This window comes from Neolamprologus multifasciatus, chromosome 20, assembly GCF_963576455.1.
Source record: "Neolamprologus multifasciatus chromosome 20, fNeoMul1.2, whole genome shotgun sequence".
Taxonomy (NCBI): domain Eukaryota; kingdom Metazoa; phylum Chordata; class Actinopteri; order Cichliformes; family Cichlidae; genus Neolamprologus; species Neolamprologus multifasciatus.
This window is the reverse complement of record NC_140458.1, coordinates 7,400,196-7,424,002: the sequence shown is the minus strand read 5'-3', so window position 1 is coordinate 7,424,002 and position 23,807 is coordinate 7,400,196. Positions and strand designations below refer to the sequence as shown.

General features: G+C 39.3%; 2 protein-coding genes across 6 annotated transcripts; one reads left to right on the top strand and one right to left on the bottom strand.

Moving 5' to 3' along the window:
- The first annotated feature begins 19 nt into the window (after nt 1–19).
- Nucleotides 20–14,675, top strand: ptpn22 (protein tyrosine phosphatase non-receptor type 22). Of its 4 annotated transcripts, XM_085144759.1 has the most exons (28): nt 20–385; nt 727–813; nt 1,657–1,771; nt 3,000–3,108; nt 3,510–3,586; nt 3,964–4,059; nt 4,247–4,285; nt 4,454–4,525; nt 5,513–5,572; nt 5,705–5,847; nt 7,548–7,614; nt 7,715–7,792; nt 7,973–8,059; nt 8,478–8,982; nt 9,063–9,149; nt 9,246–9,320; nt 9,524–9,595; nt 9,726–9,874; nt 11,822–11,849; nt 12,013–12,081; nt 12,210–12,278; nt 12,392–12,525; nt 12,660–12,687; nt 13,135–13,221; nt 13,455–13,558; nt 13,652–13,682; nt 13,766–13,846; nt 13,928–14,675. In XM_085144759.1, the coding sequence occupies exons 3-28, from the start codon at nt 1,670–1,672 to the stop codon at nt 13,987–13,989; spliced, it is 2,511 nt and encodes an 836-aa protein (XP_085000885.1). In that variant the 5' UTR covers nt 20–385; nt 727–813; nt 1,657–1,669; the 3' UTR covers nt 13,990–14,675. The 4 variants fall into 4 exon arrangements, with proteins under 4 accessions (XP_085000885.1, XP_085000886.1, XP_085000887.1 ...); XM_085144760.1 differs by lacking the exon at nt 20–385 and having other exon boundaries at nt 654–813; XM_085144761.1 differs by lacking the exons at nt 20–385; nt 727–813 and adding an exon at nt 860–1,154.
- On the bottom strand, nt 14,635–23,775 carry rsbn1 (round spermatid basic protein 1). 2 transcript variants are annotated; one of them, XM_085144764.1, is made up of 7 exons: nt 22,940–23,775; nt 21,917–22,578; nt 19,136–19,273; nt 17,952–18,094; nt 17,694–17,861; nt 17,470–17,578; nt 14,635–17,359 (listed from the first exon to the last, which is right to left on the bottom strand). In XM_085144764.1, exons 1-7 carry the CDS (start codon nt 23,481–23,483, stop codon nt 16,823–16,825), a joined length of 2,301 nt encoding a protein of 766 aa, XP_085000890.1. In that variant the 5' UTR covers nt 23,484–23,775; the 3' UTR covers nt 14,635–16,822. The 2 variants fall into 2 exon arrangements, with proteins under 2 accessions (XP_085000890.1, XP_085000891.1); XM_085144765.1 differs by having other exon boundaries at nt 21,917–22,560.
- Between the last annotated feature and the right edge of the window lie 32 nt (nt 23,776–23,807).

Here is a 23,807-nt window from a genome sequence, read left to right as displayed (position 1 = left end):
GAAGTGGAAAAAAATATTTACAAAAATAGAGCGTGGGAGAGAGAGAAAATAAACAATGATGATTAAGGTGCTGAAAGGATTTAGCTTAGTAAGTTCTTTCATAGAAGGTTTAAATTATAGCTCACTCACCTTGAAAAAGCAAAACGAGGTACAATACCTTCATACTGATGTCAGGTTTGGAATCAACTATAATCGACAATCAGGAAACTGTAGAGGTGGACTGTGGTGATCTTAGCTTCCTGTAGGTGCGTTGTGGGTTACATAAATGCTTTTGCGTCTATGCTAGGCCTTGAACACGAGTGTAACATGCAGCAATACTAACTAGTGACACAGAAGTGAAAGAGTGGGAACCCTCCCACATAAGAGCTGCACTTCACTTCATCTGGTAAGAAATTCCCATTTCTTTAATCTAGTTAGTCATAGTTTATCGGACGGATGTTGATTATTAAGGGCATGAAATACATTTGCACAGCAGATGCTTGATTCTTTATGACTGGAAAAAACATGGCAAAAATCTTCGTTTAACCTTTTGTTATTCGCTAGTCTGTCTTGGATGCTTTGATATTATCCAGTTATATTTTTCCGATATATACTGTAAACCGGTGACTAATGTAACATTCAGTTGAGTGTCAGAATGTCTCCGTTAGTTTACTACAAAGCCACTAGATGTCACTGTTCGACTGATGTGGCGCTCAGCACCTGCTAAATGTAGCAATGTCCTGTCAGAACTTCTTCATGATGCCACCCCGGACAAAAGCATTAGTTGAAGGTTGACTGACAAAAGAGGCAACATCCACGCCCGGGAGCACTTTGGTAAGTAATGCATTTTTTCATTTGTATTTTTTAAGCCACACTCTTTTCAACAGTGAGCTTTTATGTATATTTAAGAAAGGGAAGTCTTTAACGGGTGAGTTATTGCCCGTGGTTCCTGAAAACATAGCTCCTCCCACTACTCTTTTTATGCACACATTGTGAATTTAAAAGTATTGTTGCTTAACCACTAAACAAATTGCATGAATTTGTGCTAGCTGAGATTCACAAGATTTTTTTTATCATCCTGTCTCACTTCAATTACAAAAATGTCTGCTGTACAGTAAAGTGGGTACATGAAGACTTCCCAAAGCTCTGAGTGGATTACTGCTCAGCAACTAAGGGTGATTATCTTTGACACTTGCACTCCCTCTTTCTTCTGTCTTAGGCTCTATCCCTACATGCGTTTCTCCTCCACTTGGCTTGTGTATTTAAAATATTGTACAACTGCCTGCACTACACTCAAATTTTGATCAAGATCACCTGTTTTGACTGTTTATGTGCATAAATATATGTTTGTTTTCCCCTACCATCCCCTTTGCTACATATTTATGCAATAGAACACCCGGGTGACTTTAGGACCCTGTGAGAGAAACCCACAGGGGGCGCGGCAATATTTTTAATCTGACCACAGAACCTGTTAGCTTCCTCTTACATTCTGTAAGACAGTTTAGAAGTTCCCTTACACCAGTTCCTTCATGTGAGAGCTACAATACAGAAGTGCTCTGTAGCGGAGCAACGTAACAGCCTCAGTCCTGTCCCCAAGCTTAGCAAGCCTATCCATGACCTGTGGACAAGGACCTTGGTGCCATGAAATGCCTATGAAAACTGCCCTATCCCACACAGTGAAGATCCAGCTATGGACCAGCAGGTCAGGATTCTGAGAAGCTTCCTGGATGACCTGGAAAGACAGGAGGCTGCGGCTGAGGAGGCACCCAACGGCATTGCTGGGGAGTTTGTGGTGAGTTAACAGTAATGTTCCTCTTGTTGAAGTACAGCTAAAAATTCTCAACCCAGAAGACATGCTGTATTTCTCGATGGTTTTCACATTCACACGCTAAAAAAAAGTTGTATTTTTATATTGACAGTAAGCACGGCGAAACTGAAAGTTCTTAGTCTTCCCGATTTTTAGGTTTTTTACAAAAGACATCACACTGAGGGAAGTACCACACTGGTATTTTTCGGAGGGTTCCAACGCCATTTTCATTCTTCCTCTTTGTATTGATGCTTGTCACTAAAGGCACAACAAGGAAGAAGTGTAAGCAAAAGTCCTGTAACACTTAACGACCGACGACTAGCAGCAGCAACAACCACGCACACACACACACAGAGACACACAGAGACAAACACACTCACGCAAACATACTAAATTGTGCCTGAGAAGTGTTAACCCCAGGGTGACATCATCTGTGGTCTGCTGCCATGGTGATGAGTGACATGGCGGTGCCTGAAGACAGCACTGTGTGCTTCACATGCTGCCCCTCTGCTGTCATACTGCTGCCACCCCAACCACTCAAGAGGAAAGAGTCCATTGCATCACTTCCTCTGAGGACAAAAAGCACTTTGTAGTGTTAGAGAAGTGCAGATGTATTTCAAGTCCTTTAGCAGACTCTTTTAGATCTGCCTCAACTGGCCTCAGAACAAAAAGACCAATGTCTCAACAAGTCCTGCAAGCACAAACGTGAGTTTAACTTGAGAGTCCGAGCTTCCGCTTAGGTGATTTAGAATCGACGTCCTCTCAGTTTGTCAGCCATCATGTCAGTTTGAACTCGAATGAGTCACAGATTCTTCGTCTGAGGCTGAATCACATAAAAACTGACCACATGTGACAATGTGCAATTGGTCACATGTAATTTGCTGGTTATATGCCCACTTTTTACTCACTCTCCTGTGTCAGTTGCTAATGACCTTCAAGCATCTGCACTATGAAAAAAGAGCTTTTCCAGTAAATGCACAGAAAACACTACCATGAAACTCATATTACCCATCTGCTGTTTTGGCTAATTAAATACAATTTAGATGCATTTACATGATACCCGTATCTCAATATAAGCTTGGAGGTTGTTTCAGTATGACACATCAGCAAAACGTGACAAAAATAGCTCTTTGGCATTTAGATGGCTTCCAGGAACTATGATGAAAAGTCTTTATGAATGCAACGCATTTACATTTCTTTTTGTGTTTTTCAGAGGTTGAAAAGTCAGTCAACAAAGTACCGAACGGACAAGACGTATCCGAGCAAAACAGCAGAAAAGCAGGAAAACATCAAGAAGAACCGATACAAGGACATTCTGCCCTGTAAGCTTGTTTAAATGTATAAAAATACAACAGTTTTACAGTTTACTGCATTAACACTGTAAAGGAATACTTCTAGATTTGTTTTAAAGTATATTATTACCTATAGTGTTGTGCCAGTGACCAAAAAAACAATATAAACAGTATGTAATGCTCCATTTAGTTAATATTGTAAATTAAATTTGATCAACAGATCTACTTAAGTTTCTTATATTTATTTAAATTAGACAAGGTAGACTAGATCCACGGAAAAGCTTACAAACATTAACATATTTTATTATATTTTCATCTTTATTTTATTCTAATTCTGTTCATTTTTTTTGCCACAAGGTGAGAACGTAAAGCACACTCGGAATCTTTTTAGGTTTTCCAACATTCATAACTACATATTTTTCTTTTTGTAGTTGACCACACCAGAGTAAAGCTTACTCTTGTCACATCAAAAAATGACACAGACTACATCAACGCCAGTTTCCTCAAGGTAAAGAACAAGGTCCCTTTTAGCTTATATCCACTGATGGCTCAGCTTCTACACATTTCATTGACAAACGTCATAAGTGCACTATTTAGGCTGCTTTAGCCTGGCCACAGTGGATTGGCCACTTTACAAACCAACTGTACCCCAGCTTCTCTTTTTTATGCTGTTCTAAGCTTTTTAACATTATCTGTGGTTGCACTGATCTCTGCTACATTCTGAGTCTTGCTGCTGCTCTCTCTGCCAACATCTGTGAGTGGAAGGCTGGGGAGGTATATGCTGCCAAATAGTTGCTGCATTAGAGATAACTGGTTTCTTTTGGCCACGGGGGTCCCGACTGAAATATGGTTTGTGCAAATGTAACTGCTGTGTTTTGTGTGCAGGGAGTGTCAAACTCCAAGGCTTACATTGCTACTCAGGGTCCTCTGGCCCACACAGTAGTGGACTTCTTGAGGATGCTTTGGGAATACAAGATAGAGGTAAGGTCTACATCACAAGGTGCATTTAAGATAGCACAACTTGCTTTATTTCTTCAGTTGAAAGTTAAATTAAGATAAAAAAAAAAAATGTGACTTTGGCCACAGTAGCTGAAATACAGATCCCCATCCCAGTTCACATATCTTTTTAAAATGTTTAATTTTTTTTTACACATCTTCATGATTCTAGGTTGTCGTGATGGCCTGTCGAGAGTTTGAGATGGGAAAGGTAAACTTCTCTCTGCTTTCCACTTTTTTTCCCCACCATACAGAATTTTCTCTATATTTGTTTATACACCAGCCTGGTGTCAGTTTGTTAACTATTATCATTTGATGTATTGTTTAAATTGAAAGTACTTTTGTTACACTTGTATGATTGATTTTTTTTTTTGTTTAGAAAAAGTGTGAGGTTTACTGGCCACAGAAACACGAGGAGCCGTTCGTTTGTGAGCCTTTTAAAGTTTACTGTGTGAGTACTTTTTGTTCTCTATTCATATTTTCAAGATGAATAGGTTAATGGATCTGATGCAAAAACTTATACTGAATATATACTATACTATAGTATTTGCTATACTGAATTTTAGACACCTACATGTATATTTAACTACTTTAGAAAACAAAAACTGGCTGCTCAACATTGGATTTTCTCTAATCCACACAGGGTCAACATTATTCATACGGTCTCAAATACATACAACTAATATTTGGTTAAATGTCCCTTAGCAAGTTGCACCTCACCCAGATTTGCTTTGCTTTTTGTAGCTTGGCATAACTCTGGTTGTATATTTGACCACTCTTCTTGACAGAGTTGGTAGAGTTGATTTAAATTGGTTGGTTTCTTAGCATAGCTTATAATCACAGTCCACAAATTAGATATCATTAAATTTAAAAAACCTCAGCTTTTGTCATTGTGGCCAAATGGCTTAACCTTTGTCTTGTCTGACCATAAAACGTCTAAGCCAAAGGCCTTTGGCTTGTTTATTTGGGCACTTGTAAATTTCATTTAAGATTTAAGGGGTCAATTTTAGAGCAGGGCTTTTTTCTTGGTGAGCAGCCTCTCAGTCCGTGGCGACGTAAAACTCGGTTCATTACAATTTTAAAAAAGACTTTCCCTTTTTATGTAAATCTACAGGTCTCCATAGATTTTCACTGTACTTTTGCATTGTTCTGAGCATTGTTCAATCCAACCAGTGCTGTCAAGCAAATTCTTTTTATGCTAAAGGATTTTTTGACTTTTTATGTATAAATTTGAGCCTGTGGAGATTAGTAAAAACCACAAATAAGCCCCAAATTACCGTTCACACCCATGATGAATCTCTGTAAACTGACCAGTACTGTATGCCATGCACATACGCTATACCTAATTATACTTTTACGTCTTACGTTGTTTTACCATAATTTTGTAAGCAGCAAGATCAATAATCTAGGTTAAAGAAAAACGTTGTTTTTTGTGCAGGACTCTGAAGAAAGCAAAGGAGACTATCTGACCAGGACTCTAAGGTTGACCTATCACAATGTAAGCACTGTTTATAGCCTGCGTAACGTTTGTGGTCGTATTTGACAGTTGGGTTTGAACCCAAAAATATAACTATGAAGTTTAATGTGCGCTTGCACTTTAAATGTGTACAATACTTTGAATTATTTTCAGAGTTCCCGAACCTTGAAACAGTTGCACTATGTCAACTGGCCAGATCACGGAGTACCGGACTCCATCCCTCCCATTCTGGACATGTTGCATGAGATGCGCTCTTATCAAGCCCATGATGACATCCCTATTTGCATCCACTGCAGGTCAGGCATTTGAGTAGAACTTGAACTTACTGCATGGCTGGAGTTAAGTTGTTTAAGCATAATATACATCCTGTTAACATATGAGTGAAGTGGATTCTCTTGCCCAAAATGAGCTGCAAAGCTGATCTTTATTTTTTAATAAGTAATGCTTATATTGTTGGAAGCTCTGTTCATTGTTCTTAAGAAAAATGTTCTTGATGCTGTTTGGCGAAACCAGAAATGAATCAGAATGTACACAGTTTAACCTTTAAAGGAAAAGGTGCACCGACCGGTCCAACTGAAAGGAGGCTTTTGTCACTGTTGGTTTCACATGCTTAAATTTCACATCCTGTCACTCAGGACAACTTGAATCAACAGCTTGGGGTCAATTTTTGTAGCGATTGATTTTCTAAATATAATGTAAATTAGATTGCGTTGCTTTTTAATGCAAAGAAATCAGAATATGGTGTTGGTCTTCTCTTAAGTATTTGAAAGTATTTCTTTTAACTGGATTCAAGAAATAATTCAATTGATTTCAACTAAAAATGAAACTACACGTGAAAAAAATATTCAAGGTAAATGAAAACGTGACTCTTTTATTCTTGTACGTTGTTTTTTGTTTTTGTTTTTAAATAGTTTGAAAGTTCGCGTGCAATTTCTTTTAAAGTAAAGCATGAAGCCATTATAGAAATTGAGGTTGTTGTCACTCTTTTATCCTTTATTTATATTTCTCAAAATCGCTTTGTTATCTTATCAGTACGTGCACGAGCAGAAACGACCACACTGTATGAAATGCCATCGCTCCTTTCTAACATGTTAAAGAAAAAAAGGCAAATCAAAGGAGAACTGTGCTTTTGGTTGTGATCGAGTTTGTACTGCTTGTGGGCAACGTGTACAGGTCCCCAGCAATATGGCTTTGAGGTTAGACACTATTCTTTTAACAGGAAATGTTTGTAGGTGGTTGGCCAAAACCCCACTAGGTTGTAAAGTATATATGTAGACATTTCCCCCTAAAATTTTCCAGCACTTACACTATGGCTAAAGCAAGAGCTTGTGACTCAGATAAGTCCAAATAGAAAACCTTGGGGCATGTGGGATTGCACCTGTGCGAGCTTGTCAGTTGTGTAGAAAATTTGTATCATATTGTTTCCAGTTCTGCATCATACTTTCCCTCTGAGGAAACACAAACGAGTATAGATTTGTCACATACTGTTACTTTGTCACATACTGATTGTTTAGTTTTTTACATAAATACATATTATACTTTTTTATATGCTTATGCTTAACTAAACTGTTCAGAAACTATTAACATGTGAAACCATGACACTCCTCATGATGAGTCAGCCATGTACTGTTGAGTTTGTAGCAGATATAACCTAACCTACATATCACGAAGCCACCCCACATCTGTGACAGGTCACCACAACATGGTTGCTAAAACTATTATTAAAGTTTTATTTTTTCTATTGCGCCAGTTTTCATTGATTTTCTCGTCCTGAGAAAGAGCTTTGTACTTAATTCAGCTGACGAGGGGAGTCGTAAGCTGTGAATAGTTACAGACATTGCTGCAGTGGTTGTGGTTTAGCCATTAAAGGTATCATCATACCTAAAGCCTTCCTCAGCTATGCTACATATATGTAGGGCAAGTATAGCATAGTTGAAGAAGCAGTTATACTGAAAATGTCTGAAAAATGTGACGTTTTTCTGTTGTGTATTTGCAGTGCTGGCTGTGGTAGAACAGGAGCCTTGTGTGTCATTGATTATACCTGGAACCTCCTAAAGAAACAGGTTAGCTATTCTTCTCTGCCTTGCTGTACATTTTGTACGACAGATGCGTTTAACTGTAAAATTGCCTACCTTTCCATTACTTTTGTGTGCTCGTTTATAGATGATCACTTCAGATTTCAGCATCTACGATTTAGTTCAAAGCATGAGAACCCAGAGACCATCTTTAGTTCAAACCAAGGTACCTGATGTTTTTTTTAATATAATGCAGACCATCACATCTAACAAGTCTTCCAATCAACAAAAACAAATTTCAAGCAATTTATATAACAGTAATGCTAGTTAAGGTCCGTTTTGTTTCGTGAATCGTGCCCCAAAGTTATGCTTCCTAACAGAACAAATTCTTGTTGTTTAATCTCAGGAACAATATGACCTTGTCTACAGAACCATCAAGTTACTATTTCAGAGATATTTGCAGTCTGTAGATGAACAGACTTTCCAAAACGAGGTAAGTAACCAGAGATTTATTATTGTTAGTGAGCTTAGACAGAGACTAGCTAGAAGCAGAGACGACACGGTTTTCGGTCGTGAGTTTCATCAACGCACACAGAAAAGCACAGCCATCTGAATCTGTGAAACAGAAACAGTAGATGTGGCAGGCTTTCTTGTGGTTTCAGCAACATTAAAATAGAATCTAGTCACATGATCAAAGCGGAAAATCATCAAACTGGCAGATTCGAAAATTAACTAAGAAGGCAGTGACACCTCTGTGCTCTGTTGAAACGGTTGCTGTACACTTCTCTTATTTACTGTTAAACAAAATATTAAACGGAGCTGAGAACATTAATATTTTACAAGCATGCTGAATTTACATGCAAATTATAATCAATAATCTATTCTTGATGCAACTCATTCTCCTCTTAAAGGTCTCTGAGATCTTTATCCCAGGTGAGGAGTCTGGTTTTCTGCCACAATTTCAGTATCTGCTTGATGAGGAACGGGCCTTCCTACCACAGTACAACAGTCCTTTGGCTTCTTCAGAAAACCTACTTTTCTTGAACGCCAAGGACATGCACACAGACCAGCAACAATGGCCTCTGTTCCAGACCTCTCCTGAGTCAACTCCCCAGGACCTGAATGAAGGACCCTGGATGGTGGATGCAAATCAGAGAATTCCTTCAGCAGAGGAATTGATTGCAGAGAGTGATAGTGTACCGTCACTGATCCGTCAGCCCTCACCAGATATAGCAGCAGCCATTTGTTCAATGGTGGAGGACCCCTACTTTGACACCGGTTTGAGTTCTCCATCATCAGATGGGGGAGTCACGGGTGCTGCTGAGGAGACCACAGAATGGACATTTAGCCCTCTTTTCAGTGCACCCTCGTTATTTTTGAATGACCACACTCTGGAGGTCAACTCACCTGCTTCAGGTCAGTGCTAGTGCCTGTGCATGTGTTAGTTTCAAGATGAGCAACACTGACAATAGCAGCTGATTTTTCTGTTTTTGCAGACACCGGTGAAGTCTGTACTTCTGGAGAAGACCCTCCTCCACTACCTGAACGAACCCCAGAATCCTACATGCTGGCTGTGGATACAGGTTAGGGCCCATAGTGAACATACATCTGGAATATGAGCTGTTAGCTTAAGGGATGCTTACTTAAATGATGCAACATGTTGCAATTTTGTCTTTCAGAGGTAGCTGACCCTTTTGAAAGGTTATTAGTTATTCCACACGATGCTGCTGCTGATGCACGTACAGAAATTAGCGGTAAGAACATGTAACTGGAAAATAAAATGAGCCTATTAAGTATGTAGATGTCTGCAACATATTACACACAGTTTCCAATGCATCAACCGTCTACTGATCACTTGCAATAAGATCTTATTTGATCAAAATCCTTCATATTGCAATCATGTTATTCAGCAAGTGCACTATTATTGATGCACTATGATACTTTTCCTTACTTCCAGGCAGTCCCCCCTCACCTGCACCCCCACTTCCAGAAAGAACCCCTGAATCTTTTGAGCTGGCAATTGATCAGGGTAACTTCATCATTTCAGAAATCTCAATGATGAAACAGTAAATTAAAAAAAAATGAAAAAGCTTTTTCAGGTATTTCCGTTTTCATAAAAAGACAATTGATTAACGAAATTGCTTATTTTGACTTTTCAGCTCCCGTGGAGCAGAAATTAGAGGTCATACCAGCAGTCGCACCAGCGGCGAACCTGAATGTAATAGGAATGTCTTCAGAATGGTTTGGCAACTCAAATCTTGGAGCCACTACATTTCAGAATGAGAGGAAATCTTTTGAGAGGAGTAAGGTAAGAAAGAATTCTCTAGACAGAATTCCTGCAAAATGTGTCAGCAATGCTGAGAAATAGAAAAAGAAAGAATCAACAGTCCACTAAATATATAATCAATCTACCGGTTGCTTAAGCAGCTTTCTTGTATTAGTCATTGTGATCTATAAACAAAACGTGTTGCAGGAGGTTATCTCGCTTATCTCTAGTGTTGCGCTGCAGCAAATTAAGGAACTGGTCGTTCTAACCAAACCAGAGACTTATAGACGTTGTCAAATTTTTATATTATTTGAAATACATGCAGAGCTTAAAATAAATGATAGCTCTTACTCTTGACTGCGGTTATTCTCAGTCACTAGACTGATAACTGGTTTTTGGGTTTCTCGCTCACGAGGCTTTGCAGCTTCAATAAACACAGTCGTAAAAGTTTGGGACACTGTGTAAAGTACAAATAAGAACAGAATGCAATGTTCTGCAAAACTCAGAATCGCATAATTGATTCACAGTAGAAAACAGAAAACAAATCAAGACAAACATTTGAAGAAAAATACTGGCTCATTTTGAATTTGATTGCAGCAACATGTCTCAAAAATGTTGGGATGGGGTTGTATGCACCTTTCAGCCATGATGGTGCCTTTGCAGACGGGCAAACTGCCGATTACATAGGCAATAATGCACCCCTGTACCATCAGAGACACTTTTGAACCGAGTGCTGATAACAAGGGACGTGGTCCCACTTCTCTTTAGTTCAGAGGACACGGCATCCATGCTCTCCAGAAAGAATTTCATATTTACGAACGGTTTTCCACATTGCCTTTTAAACGAGCTTTGGTTTAAAAGGATGGTGGCCTTTCTAGATCACGTGTGCATGTTATTCTTTGCATGATAGAGTTTTAACAAGTACTTGTGCATGGTGTGGTAAACTGTGTTCACAGACTATGATTTTTGTGTTCCTAAGTCCTAAACCATACATAAAACCATTCATGTTTTCAATGCAGTGCCACCCGAGGCCATCCAGTGTTGATTTTCAGCCTTGTCCCTTGCACGCTCTTGATGATGAAATATTTATACAATTTTACACTGAGCAACATTCTGAATGTGCTTGTAGATACAGTTGTTTGCAGATTGGCGAGCCTCTTGCCATCTTTAATTCTGCCTCTAAAATATGCTCCTTTTTCCTCCAAGTCATGGTACTCACTGTTGCTAAGTAATCTTAGCAACAGTGATGACTTATTTGTATAATTGTCTACTGTGTTCTTTTTAGTACCTCTTGTTTTTCCTGCCTTTTGTTGCTAGTTACCAGTTTTATTTATACATACAGAATCAAATTCAAAATGAGCTAATAGTTTTTCCCAAAGTGGGACGTTTCTCAGTTTAAACATTTAAAATGTTTTCTATGTTTTATTGCAAATAAAATATGAGTTCATGAGATTTATTTAATCTTTTCTGTTTTCATTTACTGCTTTTGTGGAATCAGTTTGTATGTGTTATTCATTTTACTCATTTACAGTAGTTATTAGTAATTATGTGCGTCCCAGAACATGTGGGTGCGATGTCACACCCAGAAATGTCACAATGACACACGTCAAGGTTTGTGATAACTCACGTTGTTGATTCACTACCGTTTTCAAAACCATTTCCCTTACAAAACAATAGCGGTAACTGTATAGATGTAGTAAGAATAAATGCTTTGCTGAGTGTTATCCCTGTTGTGTTTGTACATGGTTAGTGGTTGTGTAGTTTCCCTTTTGCTTTCTTTTAGTTCTGCAAACAAACTTTTGCTTGCAAGGAGAGAAAGAGGAGTTAAAAAAATATTTAAAAGGTCATTATAATTAAAGTAGTCATTTAGCGACACACTTGATGTTAGATTTCATGATCTAAAATAAAACTGAAATTAATGTATACTGTTTTGGAAATATTTCTGAGATGTAGATATAGATAACTGTGGGTTACTTTTCTTTCTTGTAGAGTCTAAAAGTGAAAATGACCTTCACAGGTAAGATTTGATTTATTATTAACAGCATAATAAACTATACCTTTGTAAAATTCTACAACGATAAAAAAAATTAAATTTTACATTTTCATAAATTCTCACAATTAGCAGGATATTTCTATGTGCTTTGCGATGATTTATATAGCATTGCTTTTTTGTACTGTAGGACCAGTAAATGATCCTGACCTTTCTTCAAACTGTACTTACTCTCCGTCTACCCCACAGCCTGCCAAAGGTACGATCTAGCTTTGAAGTTTGCCTTCAAGTCTTGTTTTAGAATAAAACACTTGCATGCAAAACAGTGAATGAGGTAACTGTTACCTAATAAGAAATGTAAACATTTGCTTGTATTTGATTGTGCAGCCGAGCGCAGTCTGACACCTCCCCTTCCAGAGAGAACTCGACAGTCCTTCATCCTCGCCACGGATGAAAGTGAGTATACCATCACCTGCTTATAGCAGCGATAGCTACAGCTGTGTATTTGAACAGCAGTACTCGATGTCTGTGCGTTTTTTTTTTTTAAATTTGTTTTTTTGTTTGTTTAGTTCACGAGCCAACCGCCATTTGCCCACAACTGTTAGAAATAGTGCACCCCTCAACAAGGGTGGGTATATCATCTGAGTGGGATGGCACTTCTCAGCCCAAGAATTTCCACGATGCTGTCATGAGCAGGAGCAAGGTAATGGTGGTAAAATAGCTCCAAAGCAATAGAACACGCTGTTCTAAATAAGACAGCAAACAGGCAAAACAGTGATTAAAATGATAAGTTCCCTAAGACATATAACATTTTTGTTTTTAAACACTTCCCCACAGAGTGTTCGACCTAAAAGTTCAAGACAAGGTAGGTTGTTCAGTTCAATGATTGATGATACCCCCCTCTTTAGATGTGAGATTAAGTGATTTTCCATTGAAAGAGTATAAATAGCGATATTTGATCATAATCATAAGCTTTTTGTGGTTTCTAGTGAGCAGTGGGAGGTGTGGCTTTTACATATACACAGAGCTCTTATTCAGACTGTTTCAAAGTAGGGAACGGAAACTATATAACAAGTTTGGATTTTAATCGGTTTAGTCCAGTGACCAAACTGATTTAATGTTACATAAAAAATACTGTTTGATGATTTTAAATGGTGTCAAAAGTTTGTTTGTTGCTTTGAAAATGTTGGAGTGCTTATTTTCACCACTGGGAAGCATGATATGATAAAACAAGTGATGAAAGCTTGACTTTTAAATTGCTACTTGTTTTATTCATGATTAATCTAAACGCTTCTTTATGTGCTGGGTGTAGTTTATCATTGTGTTTCCACTGCAGAGCCCCCAGCTGTAGTTCAGCCGATCGCTCCACCTACTGTGTTTGTAGCTGAAGGAGGAAGTGGTGAGTTGGTTCAGGCGTTAAACAAAATACACAGTAGCCTCTCTCACACACACTGTTATTAGAAGACCTCTGTATATGTCTTGCATGGAAATCTGTCAGCCAAGTGCTTTGCTATAAGACTTCACAACATAGGGATTATTCGTGACGTGAAAAGCAGATCGTGTTAGAGGTGGCGCTTGGCGAAATTTCAAACACAAATTATTTCATTTTCTTTCTGCTTCTGTGTTAATCAGCTCAAGCGGAACACTGTGATGTGAACCGCAGAGCCTCCCTGAACAACGAGAAATCAGAAAACAAATCAGACAAAAACAGCGAAAAGGCCATGAGTAGAACAAAGGTAAACGTAAGCTATACAAGCACATAGTTGCACGTTTCAGGGATATTTGAAAGGATATCGGCTCTAATTTGTGTTTTTGTTTCCTTTGCCTAGAGTCTAAGATTTTTTAAACACAAACAAAGACGTAAGTATGCTAAGATAAAACTTTTAATGGTCCTGATATCAAAAAGCTTAAACTAATAGATCTGTAAATTCTCATATCCTCAGCAAAAACTGCCCCTCCACTGCCTCCTACTCAACCTGGAGCGTCATCTCAACCATGCAGTGTTTTTTCAGTGTTCAAGTTTGGTAGGCCTACATATACTGTAACCAATCATATGTATTTCAGTATCACGTAATACTTTATAACATCATTTTTATCACCCGCAGGATTTGGAAACCGTTTTGGAAAGCCGAAAGGCCCCAGGAAATATCCTGACACTTGGGTCTGACTTCTCTGGAAACATAAAAAGTAGAAGTGTTTTTGATGATGGTCACAGTGACACATTGCATTGCTAGAAGATTCGTCTCATTGCCTCAGGCCTAAGTGGCGATCAAACAAGCACCAGCACTAGAGCACCCCCAACAGGAGAGTCTTGTTACCTGCTCTGAATATGTTACGTACGATTTATGAACAAAAATGGATTTTAATTAAAAAAACAGTAGCTTTAAAAGAAAAACATGGACAGCCACTAAGATGAATGACTTGAAAGTTCAAACTCAGGAATGCTAGTCATTAGAATAACTTGTGTGCAGAAGTAAGCAGTGAGAAGTTTTAACACTTCTTGCATTAAAGCTCAAAGCAATGCTGTCAAATCTGGCATGCAAGAAATATATTTTGATATGTGCCTTTATGCTTTCAGCATAACATGAAACGGGTATGCTACTTTGTGTTCATTACTTGACTTTTTCTGTGAAATAGAGCTCGTTACTCAACGTCTGTTTGCCATATTTGACATGACCACCTGCAGTTTTTAAATGTTTTAAAAACTACTAATACCACCTTAAAAGACATGTCCAGTTAATGGAGCATTGGATATGCATATTTAATATGCATATGTTGCAACTGTAAAGCTTAACTATATTACATACACTGGTTACACACAAATTATTTATTAAAAAATATTGACAGTATGCATTCTAATTGTGGTTTTTCCCCCCTCTTGTTTAACAAGACTAGATCACATTACAAACAACAGAAATCCATGTTTCTGGCACACAGAGCATCGCAACATGAAATGACAAAACCCTGATATGTCAGGGCTGTGATGGCGTGTTTTTTTCTACATCGATTTATTAAGTTAAGACCACGTGAAAGCCACATTTCTGACAAAAAAAAAGGTCATTTTTCTCCTAGTTTGGGATATGAAAGGCCTAATCTTCTATAAAACGATAATGCTATTATTATTTGCTTTTGGATATCATGCAAATGCAAAAGGATCATGTGAGCAACTTTTTTTTAAATAACAAAAACATGGTACACTATGGCTGTTTAGCCTCTCCCCATTTTACCATCCTACTCAACAAATAAACCTTGCAGGTTTAAATGAGGCTTACTACATACAGTACAAGGCACTAAGATGTCGTCAGTGGTATAGCAAAGGCAGCAAAACAACATCACTTCCTTCACACAGGAACAAAATTTAGAACACAACAGAATGGTTTTTCAGAGACTCGTCGTACTCTAAAACGTGATCAAAGCTACGATGCTATATGCCTATTAGCCACAGCATTAAAGAGACGCAAAGAAATAACACTGACTGTGTTGGGCTTTGAGGAAATAATTCTGGTATTCATGTGGATGGTACCACTCCAAAAAAGGCTGCATGGGCCTCCCTGAGCAGAACCCTGACACAACACAAAAAGTGCTCAGGAGTGGCTGAACAGATTAAAATGCCCAAGGCATCGACTGGGCCTCAAAACTCTTCAGGTTCGAATATAGTTGTGCATTTGTGAGATGCAATAGCCTGATCCCCAGAGACCACAGACACAGACCCTTTGGGATTGCTGACAGTGCTGTGCCAGGAGCTGCATACTATGAGGCAAGTAGTTCTAATGTTGTGACAGATAGCAGTATTTTTGGAGCAACCCTGTGCAGGCGGGGGGGGGGCTTACACTTTCTGACGCCACATAGTTGCAACCACATCAAACTCACTACAAAGTGGCTTCTTCAGCATAATGACATTATCAGCTAACAATAAGAGTGTGAATGGAATTTTAATTAAACTGAGACTGAAAGACAGCTGCAACATATTCCCAGCAATAACAACATAATATTTACATTCCAAATTCTGAATACAAACTCCACACATGAGGAAAAGAGTCAAATTGTTATTGCTAAGCGCAATAGATGTGATTCCTTAGTCACTTAGAAGTGCTTTTACAATTAGGTCATAATCTTAAATACTCATCACTGGTTATAAACCTGTGTTTATATGTTAAGCTCGATATTAAGAAAATAAATAAATATCAAAAAACTGTATTAACAGTAAGAAAAAGGCTGTATAAAATGGTTTTTAAATAAAGAACTGCCCAAACTTCAACTTATGAAGCAGACGAGTAAGATTTAAGTGCTTGTAATATATTGTATGTTGCTTAGTTTAAAGGAAATTATACTCAAGTTTAAAAGATGGCATTTGAAAATAATAAAAGTAATAGCTAATTATTATTTCCATAGGCATGATGAATGTAAAAAGTCCAGTTCTTCCCAAGCTTTTAAATCAAATAAAAAAGGCCTGGCAGGACTTTGACAACTCAGTCTATCAATGAGAAGCCACAGTATTCTTAAGGTAACATTAGTTCACTTTGCATCGGTCACTGAAACTAATAAAAAAAATTATCAGTATCATGCTTCTATACTTACATTTTTCAAGCTTCTAAATCAATCCACAAGCATTTTGAGACTTCAATTCTTCCATGATATGGAAGCTAAACAGGCTAAACATTCAACATATATTAAAACATGTGCATGTGACAAATTATGTCAGTCTAAAAAATAATCGTTTCTATACATCATACACAGCTTCTGAATAAAACAGTGAAGCGTTACAGTGAATATGAGAGCAATATAAAATAAGAAATTGTATTATACAATCCCATTAAATTATGTAATTGGACTTACGGGAAAAAATGTGACTACATCATAAACAACATTTGAAGATTAAAAACAAAAGCATGAACAATAAGTTAAGTCGAAAAGCTTCCTGATTGACAAAAATGTCAGTCCAAGTCCAAAATTCCTTTACGGGGGAAATATAGGTTGTGGGGGTAGATGGGGGCATAAGGTCATTCAGGGAAGTCTGCGGTGTGGCCATGAGCTTTCGGAAGGCTGGGCTCTTTCGAAGGTGTACATCCAGGGCGGACTGGTGCTAAGAAATGGTGGGGATCCTTGTATGTTGTTGGGAGGCGAGCAGATTTAGCAGGCTGTGGAGGGGCTGGCTGAGTTTCCTGGGAAGGTGTTGCTGGCCTCTGGAACTCGGGTTCTTCAGTTTTAGCCACCCCACCCTGGATGTTGTCTCCCTGTGGTCTTGCACAGGGGGTTATGGAGGCATGGGGCCTGGCAGGGGAGGAAAACGACACTCGACCAGAGGTGGGGCTGAGATCGTTGGGTTGCTGCTCCTCCTTTGCGGTCGCGTCTTCTGAATGGTACTCTCTGAGGCGGATGTGCCAGGCGAGGCTGCAGACTGCAGACACCGTCTTGAATTGGTGGATGACGTTCCTTGGGATAAAGTAAATGTCATCGTCACACAGCTGGGCGCGGATATAGCGAATGCCTTCCCTCCTCAGCTGGTTGAGCTTCGCATCATCCACCCATTGAACACACTGCACAAAGAACGAAGACACATAGCGGTTTTATTTTAAAGCAAACAAGAAAAAACCCGCTATAATATAAAAAAAACAAAAACACATTGCTATAAAGCTGCACGTCTCACCTGAGCTACTGGAGGTTCGTACAGATCCAGCTGCAGCCTCTGGACAACTTCATTGAAGTCCCCAGCATCAAAACACACTACATCTTTGGTTATACGCGGCCGGTTATTCCTGTAAGAGATTTTAAAAAAAGAAGCAAAGTATATCGAAAAGTTACTTTCCCACTTCACATATCATGAGGCATGAGGTGCTGCTGTCGCATCATCTTTATTTAAGAGATACTCACCCTTCTCCAAAATGCACTGCTTTCAGTACACCGACAGCAGCAGTGCTCTGCCAGTCAAAACTCTGCCCAATATGATCAGCGTGGGCCTTAGTCCGGTCTTCAAAGAGAACCTCCCTGGGTTCACTGGCTCTCGGTAGGTAGTGCAGATTTTTTACCTCATTCATGGACCTGAAGAAACACACAAGAACAAGAAAACCAGAGGTTACATCATGAATACTTTGCCTATATACACTGATAAACCCACAGATGAACTTGTACCTGCGCCGTTTGAAAGGAGACTTAGGCATGTCAGCAGTGGGCACCATCTGTTCACCTGGTCGGACCCACATGATCGGCCCATCATCACTCTGAGAGCGACAGTCCAGTTTTAGACTAGAGAGGGTTCCCCATGGGAGGGTCATCTGTGATGATATACACAGACACAAACATTAAGAAACATCAAGGCATCAAGTTTACCTTGATATGCGTCATATTACAGCCTATTAAGCATATGCAATTTGCTGATGAGCCCTGTATATGCTGGGTAATGCTGGAGGATGGTGGTAACAACTTGTAACCAGTAGGAATGCGTTAGCACTAGATTGATCATAGAGTGTCGGTACTTCTTAACATTCCTGACAGAAACATACTGTATTCAACATCTTCAAGTCTACGACCCAGAACGTAAGTACTGCAACAAGTTTTTGCTTCCTGTACTTTAGGCTTCAAGCATATTCAATTTGAAATAATCATTGGAAAGTCAGGTTCAGTTTTAGAACCCCTTTAACCCTGGAGAACCCATGGGGTCAAATTTGACCCCATGGGTTCTCTAGAAAACCAATGGGGTTGGCTCTGACCCCATGGGTTCTCCAGGGTTAAATACACAGTCCCTACCATTTAGGATTTCATAAATAAGGCCAAATGAAAAAAAAATGCCATTTTTCATATGCAATATTTTGCTTTTTGCAGGCAATAATTTGCTGAAGTCTTCAGAACTCTATATTTGTATTTTCTGTGCTCCATTAAGCTTTCACTAGAGCCACCATCAGTTATTGTTAGTTATGCAACACAATGCATGTTGTTCTCAATTTATTTGGATGAATAATGGCACACATAAGGCTCTAGTATACCTCTGGATTCATCCGATTTCTTATGTTAGCATTAAAATAATCACTTAGTGCTAATGTTGAGTGACCTAATGTTTACTGGTTAGGGCACATACAGCATGAGAAGGGTCCAACTGCAGCCTTACAGAACCAAGTAGCTAGTTTCACAGTACTTTACAACCTACTGCTTACTCTAACTTTATGGAACAAAGGGCTGCAACAATGTATGCATACTCTTGTCCCACTTCTTTAGCATGTGTTACAAAAAACACAATTGTTACAAAACCTAAGTGCGGTGTGAGCCATGTAGGCAGACTACAAACTTCCATCTATTAGGACTCTAATATTTCCTCTGACCTTGAGAAATGGTGACTCTTCCAGCATGTCCAGGAAATCTGGGAAGTAATCTCCAACTTCCTCGTCAACAGCTCCAACCAAGCTGATCTGCCTCATGGGTCCTGCTCGGTAAGTCCCTGAACAGTAAGTCCGACTCACCTAGGACAGCAGAAATTTTAAATATATTTCAGGGTGTGTGCTACAGTCTAACTTACTGTCTTTGTATACTGCATTTAGACACAAGACTGTTAAATGTCAAAGCCTGAAGAAGAATGGGCACTCTCATATCACAGATTAATGATTGCGACAAAGCTTCAGTGACACTTTATGGCTAACAGATTCGATTTACTCAGTCACACATCACCTGGTAGCCTATTCAAAGGAGGGGGAAAATCCATACACAAGTCACTCTAATGGATTTCTGGCCCGTGTGTGTCTAGTCGAGACACTACAGACCGTAATCTGTGAGTCACACCTTTATTTGTAGAAGCACATAAATGCATAGAAAATATACTAGACTACAGTCATTGTAGCAAAATGATCAAACGCTTCATGAATCACAGACGTGATCAGCAACATAAACACTGCTGTTTTATGTAATGACCTAGTAAAATTCTGTAGTACGTAAAAACAACAACAACAAAAACTTTTTGTGCATTTATGCAGTGGTGAGACGACAAACTGCTGAGCTCTGTATCCTTTTCAGCATCACACATTTGCAGATGTACTGACACAGTTTCATCTTTCTGCAGTTTTTCCAAACAAATCAATTTGCAACTAGGGCTGGGTATCACTGATTTCTAGAATCGATTCAAGTCCGATTCACAAGGTCCCGAATTGATTCGATCAGAGTCGGGGAAATTTTGCCTCAGACAATCTGAAATATTATAATTCTGATCACTTATAAAAATATTGATATGTACCGATATCTATAAAAAGAAAGTTGACACTTGTGAGACTTTATCAAAGGTGCAAGCATCACAGCAGATTCCTTTGTGTCAAAGTAACTGAGGATAAAACACAGAAAAACATGAAGGCGGTTTCCTGGTCTGGGTTTTTTTTTTTATAGGAGATGACCTCAAAAATATTGTGCAGTCAAAAACGAAGTGAAACAGAGCAAAGTTACAGAGGTTTGATTAGAGACACAGCTAAGCATTTTCCAATTTTGCATAATTTTAAAAAGTTTACATTTGTTCAGTATTGAACGGCAGAAATGAGGCTTTCTTGTCGGAAGTAAGTTAAAAAAACCAAAACAAAACAAAACAGCGGCCGACACCATAGACTGGTGGGTAATAAGTAAGCGAATAATGCAAAAAACAGAGATTTTTAGATGGGAAACTATTCCTGAGAGAAAGAGAGCTCGTGAAGTGTGATTTTATGGTGGAAGCAAAACAGCAAAAGTAAGAGGAAATTCGTGACGATGTTTATGTAAAGCATAGTTTGGATCTTCTTTTGCTGCTGGTTCAGTCAATATTGTTTGGAGAGATAAAACCTGCAGCTTCAGAATCAGCGCAAAAAGGACGTAAACACAAAGCGCCCGCCTATGGTTGTAGAAAGTTTGCGAGGTTTAACTTGAGATTCTGGCATTTCGGGCAAAATACATTTATATTTAAAAATCAATTCAGGATTTTAATGAATCGATATCACATTAATCAAGCCAGAATCGGTTTTAATCGATCATCAAAACCCACCCCTATTTGCAACGTCATGAAACAACTGTGACTGTAAGTGCCCTCTGAGAACAAACGCACCCAGCCACCAGCAGTTTAATATACATTAAACACAGACAGCTACTGAGAGGCAAATATTTTTGTACCTCATTTAAGATCGTGGCTTTTTTAAGACTTGCTCTGACTCACAACAATATTGATTTTATCTAAAATTTGTTTTCCGTTTTAGTGTATCGCATCTCACCAGAAAAAGTATCTGCACCTGATGTATAAACACTGGTGGAGTGGGGGAACTCATTGCCATCATGGGCGATGCTATCTACAACTTAAAAACACTCAGCAGTCTGATAGTTTTCATTCATGACACATAATCTCAGCTGTAACCTAATTTACTCCATTTATGTTTTTGCATCTCTGACACAAAATGTTCTTAATCACCCCCCCCAAAACCCAACATATTCTGCAAGTTTAAATTTGCTCTTCCCAAAACTATCCCCTCCATAAATCCACTTATGCTCTGATATTATAGCACAAGAACAAGAATTTCTCGTACTTCTATCTGGGTTTTGTACTGTCAGTTGATTAAAACCAAGGAATCTTTATCTCCAAAAGTTGATTCTGTTCATCTGGACGTAGCGTTTTGTGGGAGAAACATTTCGTCACTCATCCAAGTGACTTCTTCAGTCTCAGCTGACTGCAGGTTTCCCCATATCTTATAAACAGTGCATTTGCATAATGACTGAAACCAGCCCACTGAAGGAACAATGGGCTGGGAGGTCAGTTCCTTAATCATAATTATGCAAATTCTCATGACCATTGATCAACAACCACTGACAACAACAACTTTTGGAGATTTACTTCCCTGGATGATTGAGAATGCATCAAGACAAGGAATCTTTACACTAAGACATCTATTAAAAGCAATATACATTTAGTTAGTTCATAATGGAAATTACTCTTTTCAGCCTTTTTTTTTTTAATCTTTTAAACACAAATTCATGCTGATCAGCATCTAACCACTCTGCTCACCCAAAGCAGTGTCCTGTACTGTATTTGTTTATGGAAGTCACGAGGGATTCTGTTTACATTTTTTGTGTTATGGTCAAGAGAACCCTTTGCCCTTTTCACATACCTGAGACTGAAAGTTGGCAATAGTGGTAGTCTCAATGTCTTTCTTGCCCATTATCTCCATTTTGACCGGCGTGTTGGGGAAGTTGAAGGCAAAGTAGTCCAAGAAGTCCGGTAGGTATGCAGCTGCATTGTGTACCACTGACAAGGCATATGAGGCTGCACCTTTAGGCTTTTCGGCAAAAGCCAGCTTCAGAAATTCCTGGGCAAAGCACTCCATCTCAGCCGGACTAAGACAGGCCAACTCGTCAGCATAGGCGTGCAAGATAGACCCCCCACCATTGGGTTGCCTTTCCTCATGTATGAAGCGTCCATATCGTGTTCCTGTCTGGAGACAGGAGCTGCGGATGTAGTGGTCCTGGTGGGAGAAGAAGAAGGGGGCGTGAACCTGTTTGAGAGCATGGAGGTGGGCCGGGTAGTCGACAGCATCTCTGCCGGGATGGTGATTGCTTTCATGCTTAATGCTGCCAGGCAGAGAAGGCTCTTTTCCAACCCCTGAGCATACAGTCTGAACGGCTTTGTTGTGCATGTGTCGAACCTTCTTGACACCGTGTTCATCCTCATGATTCTTCTTCTTCTTCTTTTTTTTCTTAAGGAGATATTCTTCTAGTGTTAAAGACTTGCCATTCTCATTGTGAGGCCTTGACTCTACAAGTAAATGAGCAGCTAAAAGTTAGAAAAGAAGGATGTGCATAAAAAAGCTGTGGTTTGCTCTGATTGTTCTTTCGTCAACCCATAATGCAGCAGACTAGCAATGATGATTAAAGGGAGGTTCAAGGACATATTTTCTGTAAGTTTTACTATTCATTGCTTCTTTTTTTTCTTATTTACTATCAAAGGATATACACTAGGTCGGTTGTATATCTACTCCATAAATTGCACTACTTAACAGCAAACAAATTGTTGTAATCAAGACAACAGTACATGCCATTACTTGTCATTCAGATCCCCCCAACATCCATCTTAAAATGCCAACAGTCTTTAAACGAAAGTAAATAAATAAATAAATGAAAATAGCAAAGCTCACCCTTATTTTTCTTCAGTTCGGCGTGTTTCACATTTGCTTCTTCGTTTTCCTTCTTCAGCTTTAGTTTCAGGTCCTTATCCCTGGGCTTTTCTTTGAATTCCTGGGGCTTGGCCTTGACCACTTTGAGAGGCGTGAAAGTGAAGAGCGCAGGTGGCTGTGAAGGCACCGTTTGCTTCTTCTGTAGCTGCTCCGGCACCTTTCGCGGCTGAGGCGGAGGAAAAATTGGCTTCTTCGTGCCGTTGGCGAGGCTGTGATTGTGATGGTGGCTGTGCAGGACGTGCTTGTCCGTGCTGAAGTTGTGGGGCTTGGGATTTTGCTGCAGCTGATGCGGCTGATGGATCCGGTGCTCTGCATGTTTATGATTATGATGGTGGTGATGGAGCTTCACTTTTTTCGCTTCTTTCTCAGACCTCTCCCGTTTGTCGGCCAACGGTGACAAGTCCCTTTTCTTTTTCTTCTTCTTCTCTTTCATGAATCGCTCCAGACGATCCCTTACCATTTTGTCTTCTACTTTGGCACGGAGCAAGTCGACCTGAGCTGCCATCTTTGCACGTACAGTAGTCAACAATTTAAAGGACTCTGGGTTCCTACTGCGCAGGTCCCCGACAATATGTAGTCCTCTTGCCGTTAATTTGTAGTTCCCTTTGCTGATTTGAGTCCATTGCGCACGCGCAACGCATTGATCTGTAGGTAATGTAGTTTAAAGACGGCGCATAGCTGCATGGGAGTTGGAGTTTGGAATGTACTGAATGCGTGCGGCTTTGCACGCACTCACCTCCACTCAGCTGACGTAATGGTTAACCCACTGGAGGCGGAGCTTACACGCCACAAGGATAAACCACTGTAACCGACTCCAGTTTGAGGTAGA

Excerpts from the sequence above, each read along its gene's own strand:
- rsbn1 (XM_085144764.1), bottom strand. The coding sequence starts at position 23,483 with ATGGCAGCTCAGGTCGACTTGCTCCGTGCCAAAGTAGAAGACAAAATG. Across the intron at positions 19,274-21,916 it reads TTGCCAACTTTCAGTCTCAG|GTGAGTCGGACTTACTGTTC; the intron begins GTATGTGAAAAG and ends CTGCTGTCCTAG. Across the intron at positions 17,862-17,951 it reads TCTCCTTTCAAACGGCGCAG|GTCCATGAATGAGGTAAAAA; the intron begins GTACAAGTTCAT and ends GTGTTTCTTCAG.
- ptpn22 (XM_085144759.1), top strand. The coding sequence starts at position 1,670 with ATGGACCAGCAGGTCAGGATTCTGAGAAGCTTCCTGGATGACCTGGAA. Across the intron at positions 4,286-4,453 it reads GAGAGTTTGAGATGGGAAAG|AAAAAGTGTGAGGTTTACTG; the intron begins GTAAACTTCTCT and ends TTTTTTGTTTAG. Across the intron at positions 13,559-13,651 it reads AGGCCATGAGTAGAACAAAG|AGTCTAAGATTTTTTAAACA; the intron begins GTAAACGTAAGC and ends TCCTTTGCCTAG.